Below are 20,637 nucleotides of genomic sequence, written 5' to 3'. Positions count from 1 at the left end.
GGGGCGCTGCGGCGGTCGCCTGTGTCCGCGTGGACTGGGATCCGGGCGGCGGGGGTGACTTTCTGCAGAAAGGTGCAGACCCGGCGGGGCGCCCGGGGAGCAGACGCAGCTGAGAGAGCGGACCCCCCCCCCCCGCAGGGCTCCCGGCGCTTCGGAGGCGCCCAGATGCGGGGCGGGGGGCGGCCCGGGCGCGGGCCCAGCGCCTCCGTTGTCCTTGGCGCGCGGCGCAGGCGAGTCGTCCAGCTCCTCGGCTTGCTGGAACGCGCCCTCGGTGGGCAAACGTCGGGCTTGGCTGGGCTTTCGGTGCGCAGGCCCACGAACCTGTTTTCAATTCACGGGCGGCTTGCACTGAGTCAGACCTCCGGCCGCCTGGCCCAGAGTGGGTGCTTGTTCGTGGTGGCGGGCCAAGCGCTACAACCACCATCCTTCTGAGCTTGGTGGTCCTGGGCCGGGAACTGCTCGGAGAGTTTGCAGTGTGAAGGGGTATATAGACTGTATTGTTTGTTGTTTGGTCGTAAAGTCGTGCCTGCCCCATCAGGACCCTATGGACAACATTCCTCCAGGCCTTCCTGTCCTCCGCCATCCCCCGGAGTCCACCCAAGCCCACACCCTCTGCCCCAGTGACTCCTTCCTGCCACTTCATCCTCTGCCATCCCCTTCTCCTTTTGCCATCAATCCTTCCCAGCATCAGGGGCTTCTCCAGCGAGTCCTTCCTGCCAAAGTATTTGAGTTTCATCTTCAGTATCTGGCCTTCTAAAGAGCGGCCAGGGTTGATTTCTTTGCAATATAAACCATATTAACAAGACATAAATAGAGACCAGTTAAAGAATTTACTCAGAGATGGAAGGCTTACAATGAGCAATGCCAACGATTCTTAAAGAAAATATAATGTGTACAAATGCTCGTGATTATTGTTCTCTGTCAAAGCATTGTTATGATCCATAACTAGCTTTATAGAGGGGATACATTTCTGATCAAGAAGTGAATGGGGTGGATGGAGAGGCACTGACGGAGATGTTTGTTTATTATAAGTGTGTTTACATGAGGAATTGCTTGTCAAATTTCTGGAATGACCCTTGGCACCTTCTTTCGGAGATACTTTTTTCTTTTTCTTATACTTTCTGGAAGTATATGGAAAGATCTGGGGAGGAACCACATTAATAAACTTGGTTGCTTCTGCGTGCAAAGCAGGTGCCCCTCCTGCTGAGCAGCTGCTTTTGCAACAAGTGCTAATTAGCACCAATGAGCAGGGTTTCTGAGCATGACTCCACAGAACACCTGTCCGTGATCACGGGGTGCCCTAGCAAGTTTGCTGCACTTCCTGCAGCCGAATGCCATTCTGGAGAAATTCCCAGGGCCCCATTCCAGAGACAAGCAGGCTGAGAGCAAAGAAGGCAGGGCCCAAAACACCAGCTTATTGCAACTTGAAGCATTCACTTCCAGTAACTAAGCTTCAGGGCAAGTATTCCCACTGTTGAGGAGGGTGAAAAAAGAGCGCAAAAGCTAGAAAACAACCAACTTGGTGGTCAGGGGAAGGGGATCTTGGGGGGACCCCAGGGCTGGTTTTCACCCTGGTTCCGCCAGCTCTCCATGTGCTCCTTTGCATTTCAGATGCGCCTCTCCAAGCCCCCCAGAACTTTTCAGAAATGAGCCATTGGAAAGGAGGCGCCTTCAGCAGCATCCATGGCTGTTGCACAGAGCCAGAAAACTTGAGTCCAGAAATGTTCCAGCCAGAAATATTATACAGTGGACCAAGCAGTTCAGCACAATTGCATTTGAAGTATCTTCCTAGGATGTATTTCCTCATTTCCTTTTTAAGGCTCCTTAAATAAACTCTCTCTCTGCTCGGGGTATGGGGAGTGTCTGAAAATAAACACTGCCAAAGATTTCCCAGTTGCTGTAAATAGTCAGGGTGATTTGCCTGCCTTGGGTGAGTTTTTCTGTTTCTACACCCACAGCACTGCATGTGTCTCTGCTTCTCCTAGGCTGCTTGCAGAAGCACAAAAATTGAGCCGGTAATACAGCAACACATCTAAAATTAAGTGAGCAATAATGATTTCAGAAAAAGCCATTGTTTTTTCTTGCATTTAAATGTTTTTTTGCATTCATGAAGAGAAATACTTAGCCAGTTCATCCTACTGTTTGGAATATGGTGAAGACAACTGTAGCTTTGTGCCTTTGACTCAAAGCTGAGCTGAATTCCCCAAAGTCACATTTCCATGGGGGCCATCCCAGGAAAAGGGAAACAATACTGGGTGAATTCTGCAAATTCGAAGAACTTTTGAGGAGGGGGTTTCCACTTCCCTGAAGATTAGTGTAGTCTCCGGGGGCACTGTATTACACGCTTGACACATGCAGAAATGGCTGGGTCAAAGGCATCTGCCCAGCCCTGTCTGGCCCACGACTCAGACCCACGCATGCTCTTGACTTCCTGTGTCCTGCTGATGTTTCTTGCAGAGGCTTGAGGCATGATGCTGGATGATGTTACGCTTCCTGTTCCATCAGCAAAATAGTTGCTGTGCTGTGACTTCCTTGCAAAACCACCAGAGTACCATCACTGCATCATGTGGGAACTGGCTTCTGCTGTAGCTTACTTCTAAAGTTCAGAATCCTTCAGGTATTGTTGGACAGAGGCCCAGGGCAGAGAGGCAGAGTGGAGCCAGTTGCCTAGAGGGGTCGTGGGCTCTCCCACACTGGAGACACTCAAGTGAAACTGGGCAGTCATCTGAGTGGGATGGAGTGACGTGGTGTCCTGCAACAGCAGGGCTTGGACCCGCTGGGCTTCTTGGCCCCTTGAATCCATGAGTGTCACTCTAAGACCAGGGAGCCCTGGGCTCAAAAGCCCACTGGATTTTACTGGGACCAGTCGCCACTTCTCAGCTTAGCCTACCTGTTGTGAGGATAAAATAGGGAAAGGGAGGACTGCCGTATTTTTTGCTCTGTAAGACGCGCCTGACCATAAGACGCACCTAGTTTTTAGAGGAGGAAAACAAGAAAAAAAAATATTCTGGATCAAATGGGAACATAATCACCGGCACATTCCCCTCACTTCCCCATGGGCTGCACATCTGACAGACTTAGTGCACACACATATTCGCTCTATAAGACGCACAGACATTTCCCCTTTTGAGGGGGGGGAAGCGCGTCTTATAGAGCAAAAAATACGGTACATATCCCATCTTGGGAAAAGACCTGCACCCGGGTGTAATATGCACATGAGGCTTTGGGTCCAAATAGATTGTCACTCTAGCCTCTCAGGTCCAACCCCGTGGATTGGCTCACACTGACCATGTGCTGAAACCTGCTCACCTGCACCTTTTGCAGCTCATTCATAAAGTCCCTCTTGCACTAAATACGACAAATGTGAAGGGGAGTCAGGAAGAAGAGTTCTGATTGGCCATGGATCTGTAATGCGTTGCTATTTCCCCTCTAGGCACTTGCATCTGCCCGCCCACATCATGTTTTCATGCATGGAGTACCCGTGTCGCTCACCTACTGTGCAAAGTATGAAGGGATTTGAATGTGCATCACTAGCTTGAGGATACCTGCCCTGTGGTCGTTCCAGGCAGATCAGCTAGAAGCCGAGGCTTGATGGTGGTGCATCTGATCCAGACTCCATCATTTTTGGAGCAGGGGGGTTAATCCATGGGATGTAAGGGAGCCAGGACTAATTAAAGGTGCAATTCCATGCAATTTTAGGCAAAGGCCTCTAGACATTTTGCTGGGGCATGCTGGGAATTCCAGGGGATTTCTCTGTCCAGACTTGTGCACAATTGCACCCCAAATCCTACTGTTTTCAGGTGGTCTACTCTAAGCATTACTGCACCAGAGTCGGATCACTGGTTGGACAGTAGACTTGTAGCGCCGGCTGGACTCCAACCGCTTTTATTGCATTCTTGTCTTGGCTAAAAATAACTTCACTTTTTGCTGATAAAACACAGGCGATTTGGCAGGTTGTTGCGAAAATTTCGTTCAGATGCTCCAATGCAGCTCACGTTTCACTGTGGATTTTCTGCGGGCTTGGTGGATGCCAATTTTATTAAAGTAATGGGGTCTCCTCATCGCCCTCCTCACAGCCGGCCGCTCCAGGGAAGCACTGCTTAATCTTCCATCAATTCCGCAAGAGTGTCCCTCTCGCAATAATGACTAGGCCATTTCTGCCGTGCTCAGCATTTGACTTGCATGCCTTGCAGAAGTAATTCCAAGTCTTGAATTGCATGGAATGGAGTGCTGAGCGATTTGGCTGTACGCTTTATGGGTGCAATCCTATGCTTGTTCAGACAGAGTGGGCATACAATTCCCAGCATGCCCCAGCCAGCCACGTCTAGTTAGGGCATGATGGGAGATGTAGGATCTTCTCCATCTAAACATGCACAGACTGTTCCATAGGCAACATAGGAAAGCAATGTCATTCCTCAACATTCATTTTAAAAATGCCTGTTTGCATCCCAGAGATTTCTAGTATCTTGTCTTCGAACGTGTGTCTGCTGATCAATGTACCAAACTGAGCCATTGGAAACTGGAAAATGTGGCCATGTGGCATGGAATTAAAATGATCTGCTCTCTCATGTGGTCTTCACTTTCCCTGTGTTTCTTACCCAGAGAATGACACTTACTGGGCATTTACTAAATCTTCCTTGTTGTTACATGCAGTTAAGTCATCCCCAGCTTGAGATGGCCCTGTGAATTGAGCTGCTGCCCTGGGCAGCCCTCTTTAAATGCCAGGCCATGGCAGCCTTTATAGAATCGGTTTTCTATAGAATTGGCCTAGTTGGTCGTCTTCCCCGCCTTTAACCTTCCGTAGTACCACTGTCTTCTCCAGTAAGCCTTGCCATGATATGCCTGAAGCACAACTCCAGTTCCATCACTTTTGCTACCTTCAGCAGTGTATTTTTTGGGGCAGGGGGAGAACAGAGGGGCAAAATGCCTCCTCGCCCATTTCACAGCCTGCAAATGGGGTGGCGAAGTCCGGGTGGGCATTTTAATTCAGTTTGGCAATGAACAGGGCTACCTGCCCAGGAGAAATGGGGCTGGGACCCGATCAGGGCCTTGAGGCAAAGAAGTGGGGAAAGCCCATTCTTGCAAGGCATCTTCTTATGGCCATCTAGTTCTGGATGCCACCTCCAAGTCTAAGTTGCCTGGATTTGAACCTTGCTGGAACCTTATAGTATGTTTTCCTCAAACAAAGGCCAATCGGTCCAGTTCCGTGATAAGCAATACAAGCAGCATTCATGATTCCAGCTCGCCTCAGTCCTTTGAGTATTCCAAGAGCAATTCTGCCCAATGTTCTGCTCATCCAGGTCACTGCCTTTTCTCCCCGTCTGTCTCAAGGGATTTGTTCTTTGTTTCTGCAGGCCAGGTCATCTGCAGGGGAGGGAACCAGAGACCCTGCTACAAGTTTGTTTACTTTCACGATGTCCTGCGCAGAGTCAGTTTTCATGAAGCCCTCCAGTCATGCAGAAGAGATGGAGGAGATCTCCTCAGCATTGAATCGCCCTCAGAACAGAGACTGATCGAGAAGGTTATTGGGAGCTTTTCAGCCTCTGATGGTGACTTTTGGATAGGACTCACGAGAGAAGAGAATCTGGGCAACAGCACTGAATGCCCAGACTCGTACTTCTGGTCTGATGGGAGTTCATTCCCATTTCGGTAAGTCCACGGGCACGAGGCAGGAGTAAGACATCCCCCAAGAATTTAGGGGGAATGAATTTCCCCTCGTTGCAGAAACCAGCTGAAGCATCCCTGCCAAGCATCTGTCCAGTCTTTACTTAAATCCCTCTAACGATAGAGAACCCAACTACCTCCCTGGGCACTGACTGCTAGGGAATTTTCCCCAGTATTCAGCCCAAATCTGCCATCGTAACTTTAGCTCCTTCTGTGGTGCCCCCATAGTCTTGGATGATGCCTTGCAGGAAAAGTTGTCTCTCTTTTTTGTGGGACCCTCTTTCAGTATTTGGAAAGTGCTAGCAACTCTGAGCTCCACAGCCTTCTCTTCTCAAGGCTGATCCTGCCGATATAAGCAATAACACGAATTCTGGCATTCTAGACATGGTAAAATTGGCAGTCGGGTGTGCTAGCTTCAATACCTGGGAAGCTTTTCTGCCCAAGGAGATGCTCCACCAGGTGGTTCCAGGGTCCATGCAAGGACGCAGTGCACAGGTGTGCGGGCTTCAGCTGTGAGACCTTCCAGGCACACAAACCAGCCCTCCCAAAGCCAGCAGCTGCCAGAGGTGTGAGACACCAACTCCCATCTTTCCCAGCTAGCAGACCATCGACCAACAGAGCTGGAGAATCCCACGCTCAGGGAGCCCGACAGTAACAGAGGGAGCAGGTGGAAGGGGAAACGTTATCGCAGATGGATGTATCTTGCTTTCTGCACCTTTGCACTGGGAAATGTCCTGCATCCGAAGGAATCTGATCCGCTCCCCTGGCTGTCTGCTTTGTTTTCCCAGTAACTGGTATGCAGATGAGCCCTCCTGCGGAAGCGAAGTCTGCGTGGTGATGTATCACCAGCCCTCCGCCCCCGACGGTGATGGGGGCCCTTACATGTTTCAGTGGAATGACGACCGTTGCGGCATGAAGAACAATTTCATCTGCAAATACGCGCAAGGTAGGCTTGTGCAGGGGCCAGTCAGTTATGGTGTGGGTTCCTCTTGTATCCAAGAGAAAATGTGGAGAATAGGAGGCTGAGGGCTCAAAGAGGGAGCCACACGGAAAGACAGCTGTGCCCCGAGCCAAAAACAGGGGCCAGAAAGGGAGAACTGATCCTAAGCGGGCCTGCTCGAGGGGATTAATAGACCCATCTGGCTGCATCCTTGTTTGGATGAGCAGGAACTTCAGCTGCCCCCTCCAAAGCACATACAAACAATAAAGTGACTGTGAGTTAGACTGAGCGACAGGAGCCGGAGAGACATGGGCAGAGGGCGGACGTTTGCCCTGACTCTCTCCCGGAAGCCTTTAGCCTGCAGGAAAACAATGGGCACCCTTTCCAGTCTCCTCGAGGTCGGGGTAGCAAAAGCAAAGTCTTCGGCAGTTAAACACACACACCCCGTGATGCACCAAGAATGTTTCACTGACGAAGTTTGCCAATAAGGCTGGATCTAGCAAAATGTCTTGGGCTGAACTTGTACATTCACAATCCAGAGTGACTTCTGAAGAGCAGCGTGTTCAATTCTTGCTGTGTTTTTCCCTGCCTTATCGGAGCCAAAAGTAAGAGAACACATGTGTGTGTTTTGCTTTGCAGAAAAGCCAACGGTTGCCTCTGAAATGAATGCTTCGCAAGGTAATTTTTTTGTTCATCAGTAAAAGTGCAGGGCTAGGCCCCCAAAAGAAGGTTTTGGGGGCATTGCCAGGCAGGTTTAGACAGGGGCATGCTGGGAGTTTTTTAGTCTACACTGGCCTGGGATCATGTCCTTAAGGTTCTTTTCTTTTTAAATCTAAGCCCACTCCAGCCATTGGCTGTTTCCCCAAACAAATGGAAAGGAATAACACAGGTAAAACCTTTTGCCATATGAACCTGTACCTCTCACTGATCATTCTGAACACACAGGGCCGCCTTACCATCCAGGCAGGAAGCATTTCTCAAAGGTCTCAGCAAAAGAGAAGTTTCTAGCCCTGTTCTTTAACCAAGACAGCAGGGATGCAGCTGGGGGTCGTCCACAGTGCAAAACATGCCCCCCCCCACCCAGGCTTCTTCAGCCTTTTCCCTTCCAGATCTGTTGGCCCACAACTCCCATGGTTCCCAGCCAGCCACATGGCTGGGAATGATGGGGAATGCAGGCCAGGAAGAAACCAGTTTGCAAGGTTGCAGGGGCCCTTCTTAAATGCTCCATTATACCTGCCTTTGGCATTGTGAACACCCACATTTCTTTCTCAGGGGCTGAAATGGAGTCCTTGACACTCGCGCCTCCAGAAGAACCCACGCAAAACGAGATTACGAATAAAACCCTCCAGGTCAAAGGTAGACTCTGGCCAGAATACGGTCTCTCTTTCAAGGGGAACTTTTTGTTTCCTGAAGATCAGAGTGGTTCTTTGCTACACAGCAGAGTTTCTCTTTAAAGTATACTTTTAGTGATGCTTGATACATCTTACGCTGGAGGGGCAGCTCTCCAAACTTGAAATGAAGATATCGAAGTTCTGCAGTGAGTAAATGTGAGAGAGCCAGTGTGGTATAGTGGTTAGAGCACAAGACTGGGACTCGGGCGATCCGTGTTCGAGTCCCCGCTCGGCCATGGAGCCCACTGGGCGACTTTGGGCCAGTCACAGACTCTCAGCCCAACCTACCTCACAGGGTTGTTGTTGTGGGGATAAGATGGAGGAGGAGAATGATGTAAGCTGCCTTGAGACCTTTGTAGGAAAAAGGCAGGATATAAATTGGGAAATAAGCAAGCAAGCAAGCAAACTCAGGAATTTCATGCAAGAGGCTGCCCTTACTTATCCCCCCCTGAAACATCCCAACACGGTCTCTGTCTCCTGCAGAGCACTTCCGGAGCCTGGAGTACCTGCTCATCCCCGGCATTCCTGTGTTGCTGCTCCTTTTGGTCGTCACAGCCATTTTTATCTTCTGGCTTCATGCAAAGAGGCAAGTCAACACTCCAGGCCTTGGCCCTTGTTCAGACACAAGTGTTCCTTGGAATAGCACACTCATTCCTTCCTAGCCTCCGGCACTTGGGCTCTCGCCCTGATTTGTGCAAATCATCAGCAGCCATTATTTCTGAGCCGGTCTTCTGTGGTTAGCATTTGCCCTGCAAAGCAACGGTGGAAGCCAGTTCCCAATTCCAGTTTGGAGAGCAAGTACAAAAGCTCATTTGCCCATTCAGACATACCAGCAAGTGGTGGGTTGCCTAGAAGTGGAAAGCAGCGAGGGAACGGAAGTGCGTGTGGATAGGAGGTCCTGCACACTGGGCTAGCGGTATAAAAGCCAGACGGATGAGTAATACCCTGAAAAGAATAAACTGATTTTGCAATGCTCGTGTTGCCAATGATCAGGCAAGATGGAGAGAGCTGTGTAAAAGCATCCAGGATCACTCTGGACTGAGAGACTGCGCCCTGGCTGGGTTGGCTTGTGTGCGCAGAGTGTCTCTTTGCACCCTGAACTTTTCTCCCAGCGATGCAAAATATTTTACTCCCACCCATTAAGCATCTTTGTAGTGTTGTGCAGCACCAGCAATGGCACGGCAGGAGTGCATGGACAAGGAGCCCCCAGGGCGCCCCCAGGGCCCCTTGTCCACATACAGATGGTGGTACAAATGGGTCTGTCGCCACCAACAAGTGAGGACTCGCTTTCCGAAGGCCTCAGCACTGGCCAGATCCTGTGGCATGTTAAAGGAACAGATAAGTCCACACGCAGGTGCGTGAAGCTTCACCCGCTTGGCCAGGACTTGGCTTTTGCACTAGCCCAGTTCCTGCCATTATTAGTGCTAGGTGGCCTGCCTTTTGCTTCCAGGCCCCATTCCTAATGACAGAACGCTAATTTTATTTATTTATTTAGAATTTTTGCATGCCGTCCCATCGCATAGCCTCGGGACGGCTTACATAAAATAAATAAACATAATACAAATAGTACAAATACAATCCAGATTCACCCTGGCTGTGAACTAAAACCTATAGATGATATTAAAAGTTGTTCAAATATTGTTTAAATAAAACAGTTTCTTGCCGCCTCTCTTCTGCTGCTGCTAAGTCCAAATGCATGGATGATATTCCCACCTAGTGTAGCAGAACTGACTGTTCTTTCAAGGCAGTGAATACGTGTTTACTTTTATTATATTGTTATTATATATAAGAATGATACAAATAATGCTTTATTCTTCATTGGTCTCGGTTTTTCGTGGTTAATAGCTACTTCCTCTGTAGCAGCACCATTATGTTAGTTTCTTTCAGAGGAAGCATGACACCTGCAGGGGATGAGAGAAGGAAGTTAACAGATTTTCCTTCCTCCCCTCTCAAGGAGACGAGAACAAACAGCTGTCAGCACCAAGGCCTGTGACTCCTGGATGTCCCTGAAGAGCCAGGCCAGCTCCCGTCTGGAGGTGCACAATGTAATTCAAAAGCAGTCAGAGGCTGATCTGGCTGGCACCCGATCCGAAATTAAGAATTCTTCTTTCTGGGCCCGTGCTTCTGGAAATACTCCCGACGACCTCTCCGGAGAGTACGATAACATAGCTGTCCAGACCTCAGAACGAGGCTTTGGGGCGCTGGCAAGCACCGAAAGTGGATTTGTCACCAACGATATCTACGAACTCTGTAATGACCGAGTCGGGTGCAGCAAGGAGTCGTCCTGGGTAGAAAATGAGATCTATGGATATTAAAGCTGGCACTTGGGACACTGAGCAGAGTGGGGGATGTTTCCCGTCACTCCGGCTCTGACACACACAGAGATCTGCCCTTGTGGGTTTCTGCATATGGCAATGTTTAGGGTTTTATGATAAGGATTTCTCCTAAAGGGGAGCTTGAAGGGAGATAGTCCCTTGGCACGCGGACCACTCACTCAATGGAAGAAACGGCCTTGTGCATCCTTTGTCAGGCGTACGTCTGATAATCTACCGTTTGACAGGATGCCTGCTTCATGACAACATATGCCAACTTTCAAGCTCCTGATTTTTAATTGCTGAATTCCAGATGGAATTTTTGATGTTTTTTCCAGCTCTATGGTTAAAAATACATCGCCACCTGGCTTTTACCAGCTGCCTGGTTCCCATCTTTACCTGTTTTGTCAAACCGAGAGTCCAAGGAAGTTGTTCTTCTCTCATTTTTTGCTCTTCCTTTCTGCATGGTCTGCCTTCTTCTACCGCATTCTAATTAATGCATGACATGGAAGCAACTTCCATCAAAACTAGTAAAAGAATATGGACTTTACACAGAAAGAGACTCGTTCCAAAGACCTGAAATATGGACGAACTTGGAGTGCCTATGTGGGCAGTGCATTTTATCCTCGCAATGAAAGCATTTCCAGCCTGCCATTTGGAAGGATACTGCTAAAGTAAAAATAACGCGGCATCTGGAGAGAGTCTTTGACAAGAAGGCATGTTAAGTGTCCTTAGTTAATGTTGAACAATGGACTTCTGTGTTGGGTTTGTTCCTATGCCTTGACCAAAAGATTTAACAGCAGTCACTTAATTCTGGAGGAAACGAGTGACCAACTCTTTTGCCTTTCATGCTGCCAGCAAATGTGCGGAAAACCAGCCTGACTGTATTCCTGGAAGTCCGGATGTGAGCGGGATTACCATGGGTGGTTGGTGGACTTAATGTGAGTTGGAAGCATACAACAACACAACCTGTAAGAATCTGTTGTGGTAGAAACACAGGGAAACTCACCCATGTTTCACATTAGGGCTACATTAGTTGTGCTATTAGAAGACCTGTGATTGGATCTTGGAGTCCATCATCCCCTCTCTCCAAACCTGAAGGACTAAGGGCATCCAGTCAAGGGTGAGAAGAGCAACAGACCATTCCTGAGAAGAGTGATGGAGCAAGGCAGACAGAGGTGGGAATGTAACAGTTTGCCAAGTAAAATACAAGGAAGGTTCTTAAGTCATGACAGGGCAGTCTTTGGAGGGAAATCTCAGTTTGGTAGAACAGGGTTGGTCATGTGGAAGAGATCCATGCATGGATAGTCCCAGGTGATCTCAGATGAAGAGAATGGGATTGTGCCTGAATGGGAACAAAGCGGACACCACTCCCTGTGTTTTCCTGCCCTGTGTAGACAAAAGCCGGGACAGGAGATGATGGGAGATGGATGGGAAGCTCAGCCAAGACTGGAACCAACCGAGCCCTTCGTGGTGCTTCAAAGCAGGATTGGGAAGGGTAGGGAGTGAAGCAGTGTCTCTCCTTGGAGGCCACGTAAATACTAAGCATGCGGAGACGAGAGTGAAGTTCAGGCAAAGAGGCGCTCCCCATTCCTGCAAATGTGGGTTCGCCCCCACAGGGAGGAATAATGCTAGGCGTGTTCATGAGGAATGCAGAAGGATCCAATCCAAGACGGGATCTTGGAATGACGCAACATTCCTGCTGCCAAAACACAGAGAGAGGGGCAGACTCGAGTGTTCTATTCATGCCTTAAGATGCTTAACTTGGGTCTGGAAAAAAACAAAAATTGAAAAATTAGGGAACATCCCCACTCTCCCATGGCAACCACGCGTGCCATGCCTGATTTCCCCTGTTCTGTGTTTGTGCCTGTATATTGAATTTAATCCACATGTTCAACATCAGCAGGCCATGAACTTGGGAAGAACTTCCAAGGCTGTTTACTAGAGTGGGAGCAGGTGCCTGAATAGGAGGATGGAAAGTGGGTATCTCTGCACGTTTTGCCTCTTTTCTTACTGACATTTCTTATTCCTTTGGTGCCTTGCAGTGTCATTTTAAAGCGACCAGGAGAAGCTGACAGCACTTTCCCAAGTTGAGAGAAGCACCTAAAAGCGAAGGTGCCCAGGTCTTCACGAACTGCGGTCTTCCTGAGACAAGCACCACATCTTCCATTTCTGCCACTGCCCAGCAGTGCATGTCAGAGGAATGAACTGGCTGTCAATGGGACATGATGCTTCTCGGTCCTCGAACACTAAACAGAATTCTTTTATTTTGCTTTTTTCCAACCGTTGAGCCTTACCGTGAGAGATTTTAACTTTCATTTGGAAATGACCCAAGACGGACAAGGTCTATCCAGAGTCAAGAACAGGCTTAGTTTCTGTTTCTTGGAAGCGCAAAGCAAGATGGCAGACAGCAAGCGTCAGAAAATGTAAGGAAGTCTTCCAAGAGAACAATCCTATGCAAGTTTTGGCAGGAGAAAAAGCCTCCGCTTTGGTTGTAGAATCTTCTTTTCCCACCTAAACTCGCATAGGACTGAACCCTAAGTGCATTCCCCTTACATTTCAGTGGAAGGATGACACTGGCAAACCCAAGAGGAATAAAGTGCTTTGTTCCTGGAAATAAAGCAGACTACCCAATCAATGCATAATTTGTTCCCACGTTCAGGATTTGATAGCAGTATTCAGACAGAGTTCCAGAACTCCGCACTCCACCACTCCAAGGAAGAAGCGTGGCTCCGTCTTGCTTTGTTATTTGACGTGTGGCAGATGAAAGGTGTCAAGCCACCTACTGCCCCACCCTTGTGCCACAGTATTGACTGCTTCATGGATCCCCCAAAGTTTTAGGGCACACACACGAGATGCTTCGGGCAGCAGCTGGCTTCACTGCTTGCGGCATCACGAATGTTCGTGGACGTTCTTGTTTTGCAGCTTGGGGAACCCCTACAAGCAGCAAGGGAAATGAGGAATTGGTTTGGCTGGAAATCTTTTCCCCATCCCTGTCCTAGGCAAAGGCAGATGGCAAAAACGGACATTCCAGCTAACAGAGCAGAGGAGAAATGGAAGGAGCACAGGAGCACATAATGACAATGCGAGGAAAATGATGCCCTGGGGTTAGGAACTCATCTGGCAAGAGAGTTATTCTGCTGACCAGGGATGAGGGCAAGGTGGAGAGACTTGTCAAGAGTCAGAGAGAGCAGATGAAACAAGCCATGGGTTGCTTGAGGGTTGTCTGACCCTTGGTTCCTGCTGCCTGGGTTCACATAACACAGCGAGCTGGACACCCAGCACACCACAATGGCCCCATGGGCACATCCAGCCACTGTGAGTTCGCATGGAGTGCAAACCAGGGTGGGAAAGACAGGGAATTTAGGGAAAGATTAGCCAAGATAGATGAGGATGCCTGTGTGCTGCGGGCGAGAGGGAAGAAGGCAAGCAAGAGCCGGGGCTGATGGGTCTGGGGCCCAGAAGAATGCGAAACATGCAGGCTCCTCCTAAACTGTATCATTTTGTGCAATGTGATCCCCCCTTGTCTCCGTTTTCTGTGCATTCCAGCACCCAGTTGCGATCAAGGAATTTTCCCTTTGCTGCAAAAACTGATCTGCAGTTCACGACATTTGTCGTGTGAATGGCTGGAGCACAGCGTTTGCTTTCTTCGTGTAATAATACGGCTGCTAATCCTGTTCCCACTTCCCTGAAAGTCACCCCACTGCGCAGATACAAGATTGCTCAGTAAGTCCAGAAACATGTGCTCGGTCCATTCACGCGTATATCAGTCGGGAAGCACCTGTGAGGGAAATTCCCAGTCCAGGTTATATAGAATCTGTCCTAGAATGGTTTGTGCTTGCAAGACGCGGGCTGGGCTAGACGACTTTCAGGGCCACCCCGATGCCACGACTGACAAAGCCCGAGTGCTTGATTCCCTGAAAACCTGCAAGTGTTCTTTTTACTTCCCGCGTTGCTCTGGATCCAGACCGCCTGCTTTCTCATTCCACTTGTGCGCTTCTGAATGCCCTCTTCCGTGTCAGTTATCAATGAGTGCACAAGTCTTGCGGGAGAGCAGATGGCTGGCATTTAAAAAGGAGGATTTGTCGACGTTTTGGCTACATCCGCTTTGCATGCAAAGCGGCCGTGGCGCGAGAGTGAGCAAGCAACAAACACGTCTGTCTGGATCGGCCCCGTGCCACTTAGGAAAAGGCGCCCCAAATACTCGTGAGGGACAGGCCGAATGACACTGAGCAGAGTTGCCAAGGGGCAGGAGGGAAGCTACAGCCGCCTGAAAGTGCTTGGCTGCCTTCCCAATTTTTATTACACAAAGGGTGCAGTCCTATGGAAGTGCAGACAGCAAAACGCCTACAGTTCCCAGCATGCCCCAGTCCGCCTGGCTGTACATTAACTGTGTATTTAAATATACAGTTAGATGCATTTGCAATGTTTGGTGCTGCTATCTTTTAAGTCTATATGCATCTCTCATTGACATTCCTTTTTTAGCACGTTGTGGGTTTCCACATATTGTGCTTCTGGGCCCTGAGAAGCTATGCTATAGTTTACTTCTTAATGGATCTTTTTACTGGTAAATAAATAAAACTGCAGAAGTATGAGAGGGTAGAATTGGAAAGCACTGATGGCTGGACTCCCTGTAAAGTTCTATGACTAGGTAACCATACAAGAAAGCCCCATTTGGAAGCATCCCTGAGAACCGTACCTGTATCCCTTCGCTGCTCGAAGTAGACAGACAGAAGACAGCGAGAGGGCGTGTGAGAAAGGCAGAGCTTATATCTGGGTCACCCTAAAGACCTAAGACCCCACCTTGGATTTTGGTTTGCGGAATTCCCCCACTGATGTTCTGGACATAAATTATTGCCCTCCACCTCCCACCTCACTCCCCGCATGCCTTCAACATCCAAGTAATACAGAGAAAGCACCAACCTCTCCATAAAGGCTGATGCTGTTAAGCGGTGACGGTATTTTATTTCCTTCTGGTGCCAAAGAGAGCTAAACCAGAAGAGTAAGTTTAAACCGTCACCCACGAAGCCCAGGTTTTGGAAGAATGTGTTGTGTCGGAAGGAACTGAGGTGGCCCGACATTCTGGGAAGATCCCTCCCTCAGGCCCAGGCACAACAGAACCGAACCGAACCGAACCGCATGCTCTGGTGTGCATATTCTCCAAAGCGAGGCATGGTTGGTTGTTAAAAGGGATGTATGGGCAGGAGGCATTTACTTTCGGGCAGAAAGAGGAAGCAGGAGATGAGGCAGAAACCCAGCGAGTCCAGGGGTGTCCGGAAGCAATACAGTTTGTCCGGGTCCCAGACCTTCCTTTCAGCGAGCGGCCCTGGGCAGCAGGAAGGCAGGGCACCAGAGGAAAGATCTAGGTTTCCAGCCCTCCCCCTAGTCCCACTTCTGGAATGGACGCTGAACTGTGGTGAGCTGGCTTTGCCCACGGAAGCCCTCGCTGCAGCCAGTCCTCTGGACCAAAGCCTGCTGTTCGCGGCCGTTGCACAGTCTCTCCTGCAGCTCTGCCTTTCCTTCTCTTTCCTGCGGAGTTTCTCGGGAAGCGCCTGAGCCAGCTGGGTCCTCCGGGGTGCAAAACGCTCTGGAAATCCCTGACCATATGCACAGGGGGCTTGGGAGCCAGACACTGCTACAGGCAGGCAGGCTGAAATGTGCTAAGCGGCGGCTGCCAAGTGGTACTGGGGAATGGAAGGCAGCTGAGCTGGCGACTTCCCAGCCCTTTACTACACTAATTGTGCATTTTTTCTGAAGCCGTCAGTGGCATTTGCTTTTTGGTTATTTATTTAAAATGTTTTGATCATTTCTCATCCACATTTCCTTCTGAAGAAGGCCGGGATCATCTGTTCCTGGTTTGGGTAAACAGGAAACAAGAGCTGTGCGAGGAAACGCTGCGTCGCCAATCCTTGCGTCTCTGATTAATCGCTTTTCGGGTGGGACGGCAGCATTTTTAGACAGTGCGGGTGGCTTGCTGTCTGCGCAGACACCAAGTCAGCTTTTCGGCACGCCTGTTCCGTGGCGCAATCCCCACGCTGGGCAGGTTCACACGTCCCAAGAACCCATTGCGGGAAGTCACCGTGCGCTGCCCCACAGGGTGAAGCAGCCGTGGGGAGCCCGGCAGGCAGCCAAGCTCTTCGGGGGCCACTCTCTCCTGCTCACACCCCCTGCGCCCCCTCCTCTCGCGCCCCCAGGCACTGTCCCAGGGGGCACCCCCGCCAGCCGCAACCACAGCTGGGCTGTCGGAGGGTTTGCACTTGCAACGGGGCTCATGCCCCGGAGCACGTGGAGCAGGTGGGTGCTGAGCAGATCTCCGGCTCCTGGCTCCTACTGGGAGTAAGCCACTCTGGAGGAGCTGGGAGCTAACTTGGCAGGGATGCTCCGAAAAGAGGGATCTCCTGCCGGTCACATGGCATGCCTCTCCCAAGGAGACCACGCTGAAGAATTTTCTTTCTGTATGCATGGATGTAGCGACAATGCACCAGTACTGTTCCATAAATGCATCTTCTGCCAGAGATCTTAAAACCGGAACTGCAGCTGCAACCCAGTTAAAGAAACATTAATCAGCAATATGAATTTTAGCCAATAAATGGAATATTGATGGAATATATTGCAAGCCAAGCAATTTTTCAGAGGCAAGAATTATGCTTTCCCTGTTTTTGAGAAAGGATTAAGAACAAAAAGCAGCCGCGGCAAACCAAATGGGAATCTCTTCCTGCATTTTGCTCCCCTAATGGCCTGCCGGATGCCTGTGGAAGGGTTAGAAGCAGAACATAAACAGCAGCTCGCTCCGGGTCATGTCCAGCGATTGGTGCTGAGCAGGCACTGTCTCTCCTACTGGATACCAAATTCAGGGATCAAAATTAAGAGCCATTGTGCCCGTGAAAAGAAGGTTTGCTCCTTTTACGCAAATGCATTGCAACTGCGGTTTCTCTACGAACTTGCATTGTTTCACTTACTGTATAGAAGCTCGAGAATTTTGGGAGGCCATTTTTGCTCAGCCCTGGAAAGAGCCGGGGGTGGGGGGAGCACGAAGAGGAGCGCTAGAGGGCGCTCGTGGCTCATGTTTCACATAACGGGGCCATAATTTCTGGAGTCTTTCATAGAGGAAAGGTCATATTCTTGAGTGTTAAAAAGTTCTGGGTGGAAGAATTATGAGTGTTTGAAAAAAGAATAATTTTACAGGGCATTAAACCACCCTTAGGAAAGACAGCTTGGCTATCTCTCTCTATCTCTCCATTTCTCAGCTTTTACATGATGCATCATTTGATCCTTCCTGTTTGCTGAATTTTACCTCTTGCACAATTCCATGGAGAAATATACTAGTAGAAAACTAGTCATCTAGTCCACTAAAGGTGGGCCCAAAATTTGATCCCGGGTATGTCAATAATGGGCCATCAGACGTGTCTAAAAGTGTGTATATACATGCTAATTACAGAACACGCTGAGTTTGGGGGATCTGCTGCAGAGACCTTGGGTTGCATGAAAGAATAATTACAGATTAGTGCCTTAAATGAATGAACTATGACAGGGATCTATGAGGGGGGATAATGAATGGGCTTATGAGCTGAGCAGACTGTCTGGTACCACACCATGGCTTGATGGAGACTCTGCTTAGCATGCTTTGCTTGCCTCACCCTCGCAGAACGAGCAAGGCTGACTAATTCCACTCAGCGATTCCTTATCCACCAGAACCTTTCCTAGTGGATAAATCCAGAAGGCAGGAAAGCGACTGCTTGCAATAATAGAGTAAGACCGCTGTCAGAAATGTCCAAATTAAAAATAATCTGACTGACTCCAAATGTTTGAGAGAAGAGTAGGTAGACAGGGACTGGTGTATTATGTTTCTTGCATTTTGAGCTCCTTATACTGCAAATCTCCTAGGACAGCCAACCCACTGAAGGATTATTTGAGTCGTATGCTGGAATTCAGGAGCTCCTGGGGCTTATCAACTCCAGCCAGTTTCCCTGGTGTGTTTTTGCCTTGCATCGTTCAATGCTAAGAAGGAAATTATGGACAGAAATTAATAATGGAAATTATTAACAAAGTCTGAATGGAGAGACAGTTTGAAGGTCTGTCATGCAGCGGCGAGATCCATAAACTCTTGAATGTTACTCCAAAGAGGTTCTGGGTCCCTTGGCAGGGAATTAACTGGTAGGATGGCACTGTGGAGGTGACCGTCGCCTTCCGCGAATGTAGCTGCATGGCCAGGCATCCCTTGGGGACTCTCCAGCTCACCCACCACCGAGTTGCATCTTGCTCCTGAGGAGAAACGAGACACATTCAGCCGTGAGCAAGGGCTGATGCCACCTCCAGTCAGCTTTAACTGTGTAAAAGTAATTCTGATGGGATTCATAAGAGCCCTTCTGATCCAACGGACTTGGAGTGCATCGTTGCCCATATGGCAATAAAGGGGCTTGCTTGGATTATTTGTGGGCTCTTCTCTACATCGGGAGATGCAACCATCAGGGAGAGGTTAAACAAAGTTTTGAAAGCCACGGCAAGGATTGAGTCAAATGTGAGAAACTTCAGGAAACAAAAGTTATCAAAAGAGGATATTGGTTATTTAGATCCTGCCTAGTTTCCAGGGTTTATGGCAAGTTATATTTTCTCTTATCATTCTCACAACAGAGAGCCAGCATGGCATACTGTGCCGAAATGGGACTTGAGAGATCTTGAAGGCCCCTGGGTGACTTTGGGCCACTCCCGGACTCTCCGTCCAAGCTGCCTCGCAGGGTTGTTGTTGTAGGAAGGAAACGGAGAGGAAGAGGATCCTGTAAGCTGCCTTGTGTTCCTCCCACCCCTACAGCCCTTACCCCAGCCCCCAAGCCACAAAATCAGGATGGGGATGTATTACATAATTCGCCACACAAAATGAGTCATTTTGCAGTTGTGGGAACTGAAAAATTACCCTTTGGGTTTGGAATCAAGCTGGGCATACTAGCCAGATCGTATGCGTAATTGCGTAATCTCAAGTGCGGTACCCTTTAAAACCTTGGGTCTGCCTAGGTTCACACTGTAGAATGTACAACTAATGCAGTCAGTCCCCTGGAGGGTAAATGCTCTTTTGCAGAAAGTCAGCATTGTAGAATCTCTCCTCTCTTCCCATTAATTGAAAAGATTAGGGATCAAAGGAATCATTTGGGTGCAGCTGGCTACCACTTTCCGGAGACCATCTATCTCCTGCCCATGAAGTTGAATTCTCCTCTCGGTAAATTAGTATATGCAATGAAAAATCAAGGCACCAGTATAGTACTATTTATTTAATGAATTTATATGCCACTTCAACGGCCTGTACCTGGCCGCTCTGCGCAGCTCACAATATAGCATTAAAATCATGGTACCCATTTTTAGAGATTTTAAACAAAGCAGAACCAAAGAACTTCCATTGTTTGTTAGTCTGGATTTTCAAGTACCGACTCAGTGACTGGGGCCTAGGGCATGTGTCATGTTCTCTCGTGTTTCCATCCCCCACTCCACAAGCCCTAGACTGTTTTAATCCCTTCCAAACCACCACTGACTCAAACTTGCCTTATAACTGGAAATAGCTTGCAATTAACCAAGTTAGTTCTGAGTCCATAAAGGCTGCCAGGAATTAATTGTTTCAAGAATTATAGGATCAAGACAGAAAATGTTATGACACCATGAAGACTGGTTTATTCTTAGGCAAACGTCTTATTCTTTCTGTGCCTGTAATATCCAAGACCTGTGTATTTATTTCAACAGAAGTGCTTCCTTTTCTCCTGCCCTTTTGCAAAATGCCAGGATCCCACTGACTGCTATTTCTATTGCATTGTGGAACACGAGTCGGAGTTGCTTTCTGCAGGGTTGCGATTCCCTTTGAAGTGGAACGGCTATTTTGTTTCGATTCAGAGGTCGAACTGTGATACAGTCTAAACTAAACTACTGCGCATTCTCAACTCTCCTTTTGTGTATTTGGTCCTCAGCTCCCATGACTCACCTAAATCCTGAAATTATATGGTATAAACGCTTACCCATTCATCATCTCACTAAGGTCAGTGTATCTATTCTAGGTGTGGGAAGTGTGAGAAAAGAGGCACTTGGCTGCTACCTGCGAAGGTGCAATCCTGTGCATGGCTGGCTGGAAGGAAACCCTGCAGCTCACAGGATCCCCGACCGAGTGGAGAACAGCCAGGGAAGGGGCCGCAACTGCCAAGGCAAGGCAGGCGAGGCGAGGCGAGGCGCGCGAACGATGCGCGTGCCCGCGTCCCTGGGCGGGACCCCCGTCTTCTGCTCGGGGCCGGGCCCCCGACGCGCCCCAGTCCGCGGAGCCCCGTTCCTGCGCCTGCCAGAGCCCGAGCCAGCCCCG

General features: G+C 49.2%; 2 protein-coding genes across 3 annotated transcripts in view; both read left to right on the top strand.

Annotated features, from left to right (window-relative positions):
• HOATZ (HOATZ cilia and flagella associated protein) overlaps positions 1-5,513 on the top strand; it is a 16,940-nt gene extending 11,427 nt beyond the window's left edge. Inside the window, exon 3 of the mRNA XM_044456325.1 lies at positions 5,355-5,513. Within this exon, the coding sequence (XP_044312260.1) occupies positions 5,355-5,513 (159 nt within the window). The remainder of the gene's footprint in view (positions 1-5,354) is intronic.
• Positions 5,514-5,585: 72 nt separating this feature from the next.
• On the top strand, positions 5,586-12,941 carry LAYN (layilin). Of its 2 annotated transcripts, XM_044456385.1 has the most exons (8): positions 5,586-5,649; positions 6,453-6,610; positions 7,244-7,282; positions 7,877-7,960; positions 8,479-8,581; positions 9,950-11,248; positions 11,333-11,485; positions 12,353-12,941. In XM_044456385.1, the coding sequence occupies exons 2-6, from the start codon at positions 6,502-6,504 to the stop codon at positions 10,308-10,310; spliced, it is 696 nt and encodes a 231-aa protein (XP_044312320.1). In that variant the 5' UTR covers positions 5,586-5,649; positions 6,453-6,501; the 3' UTR covers positions 10,311-11,248; positions 11,333-11,485; positions 12,353-12,941. The 2 variants fall into 2 exon arrangements, with proteins under 2 accessions (XP_044312320.1, XP_044312321.1); XM_044456386.1 differs by lacking the exon at positions 11,333-11,485.
• The last annotated feature ends 7,696 nt before the right edge of the window (positions 12,942-20,637 follow it).

This window comes from Varanus komodoensis, unplaced genomic scaffold, assembly GCF_004798865.1.
Source record: "Varanus komodoensis strain SLA01 unplaced genomic scaffold, ASM479886v1 scaffold83, whole genome shotgun sequence".
NCBI classification, from domain to species: Eukaryota; Metazoa; Chordata; class Lepidosauria; order Squamata; family Varanidae; genus Varanus; species Varanus komodoensis.
Note: the sequence above shows the minus strand (reverse complement) of the source record. Positions and strands in the feature narration are given on the sequence as shown.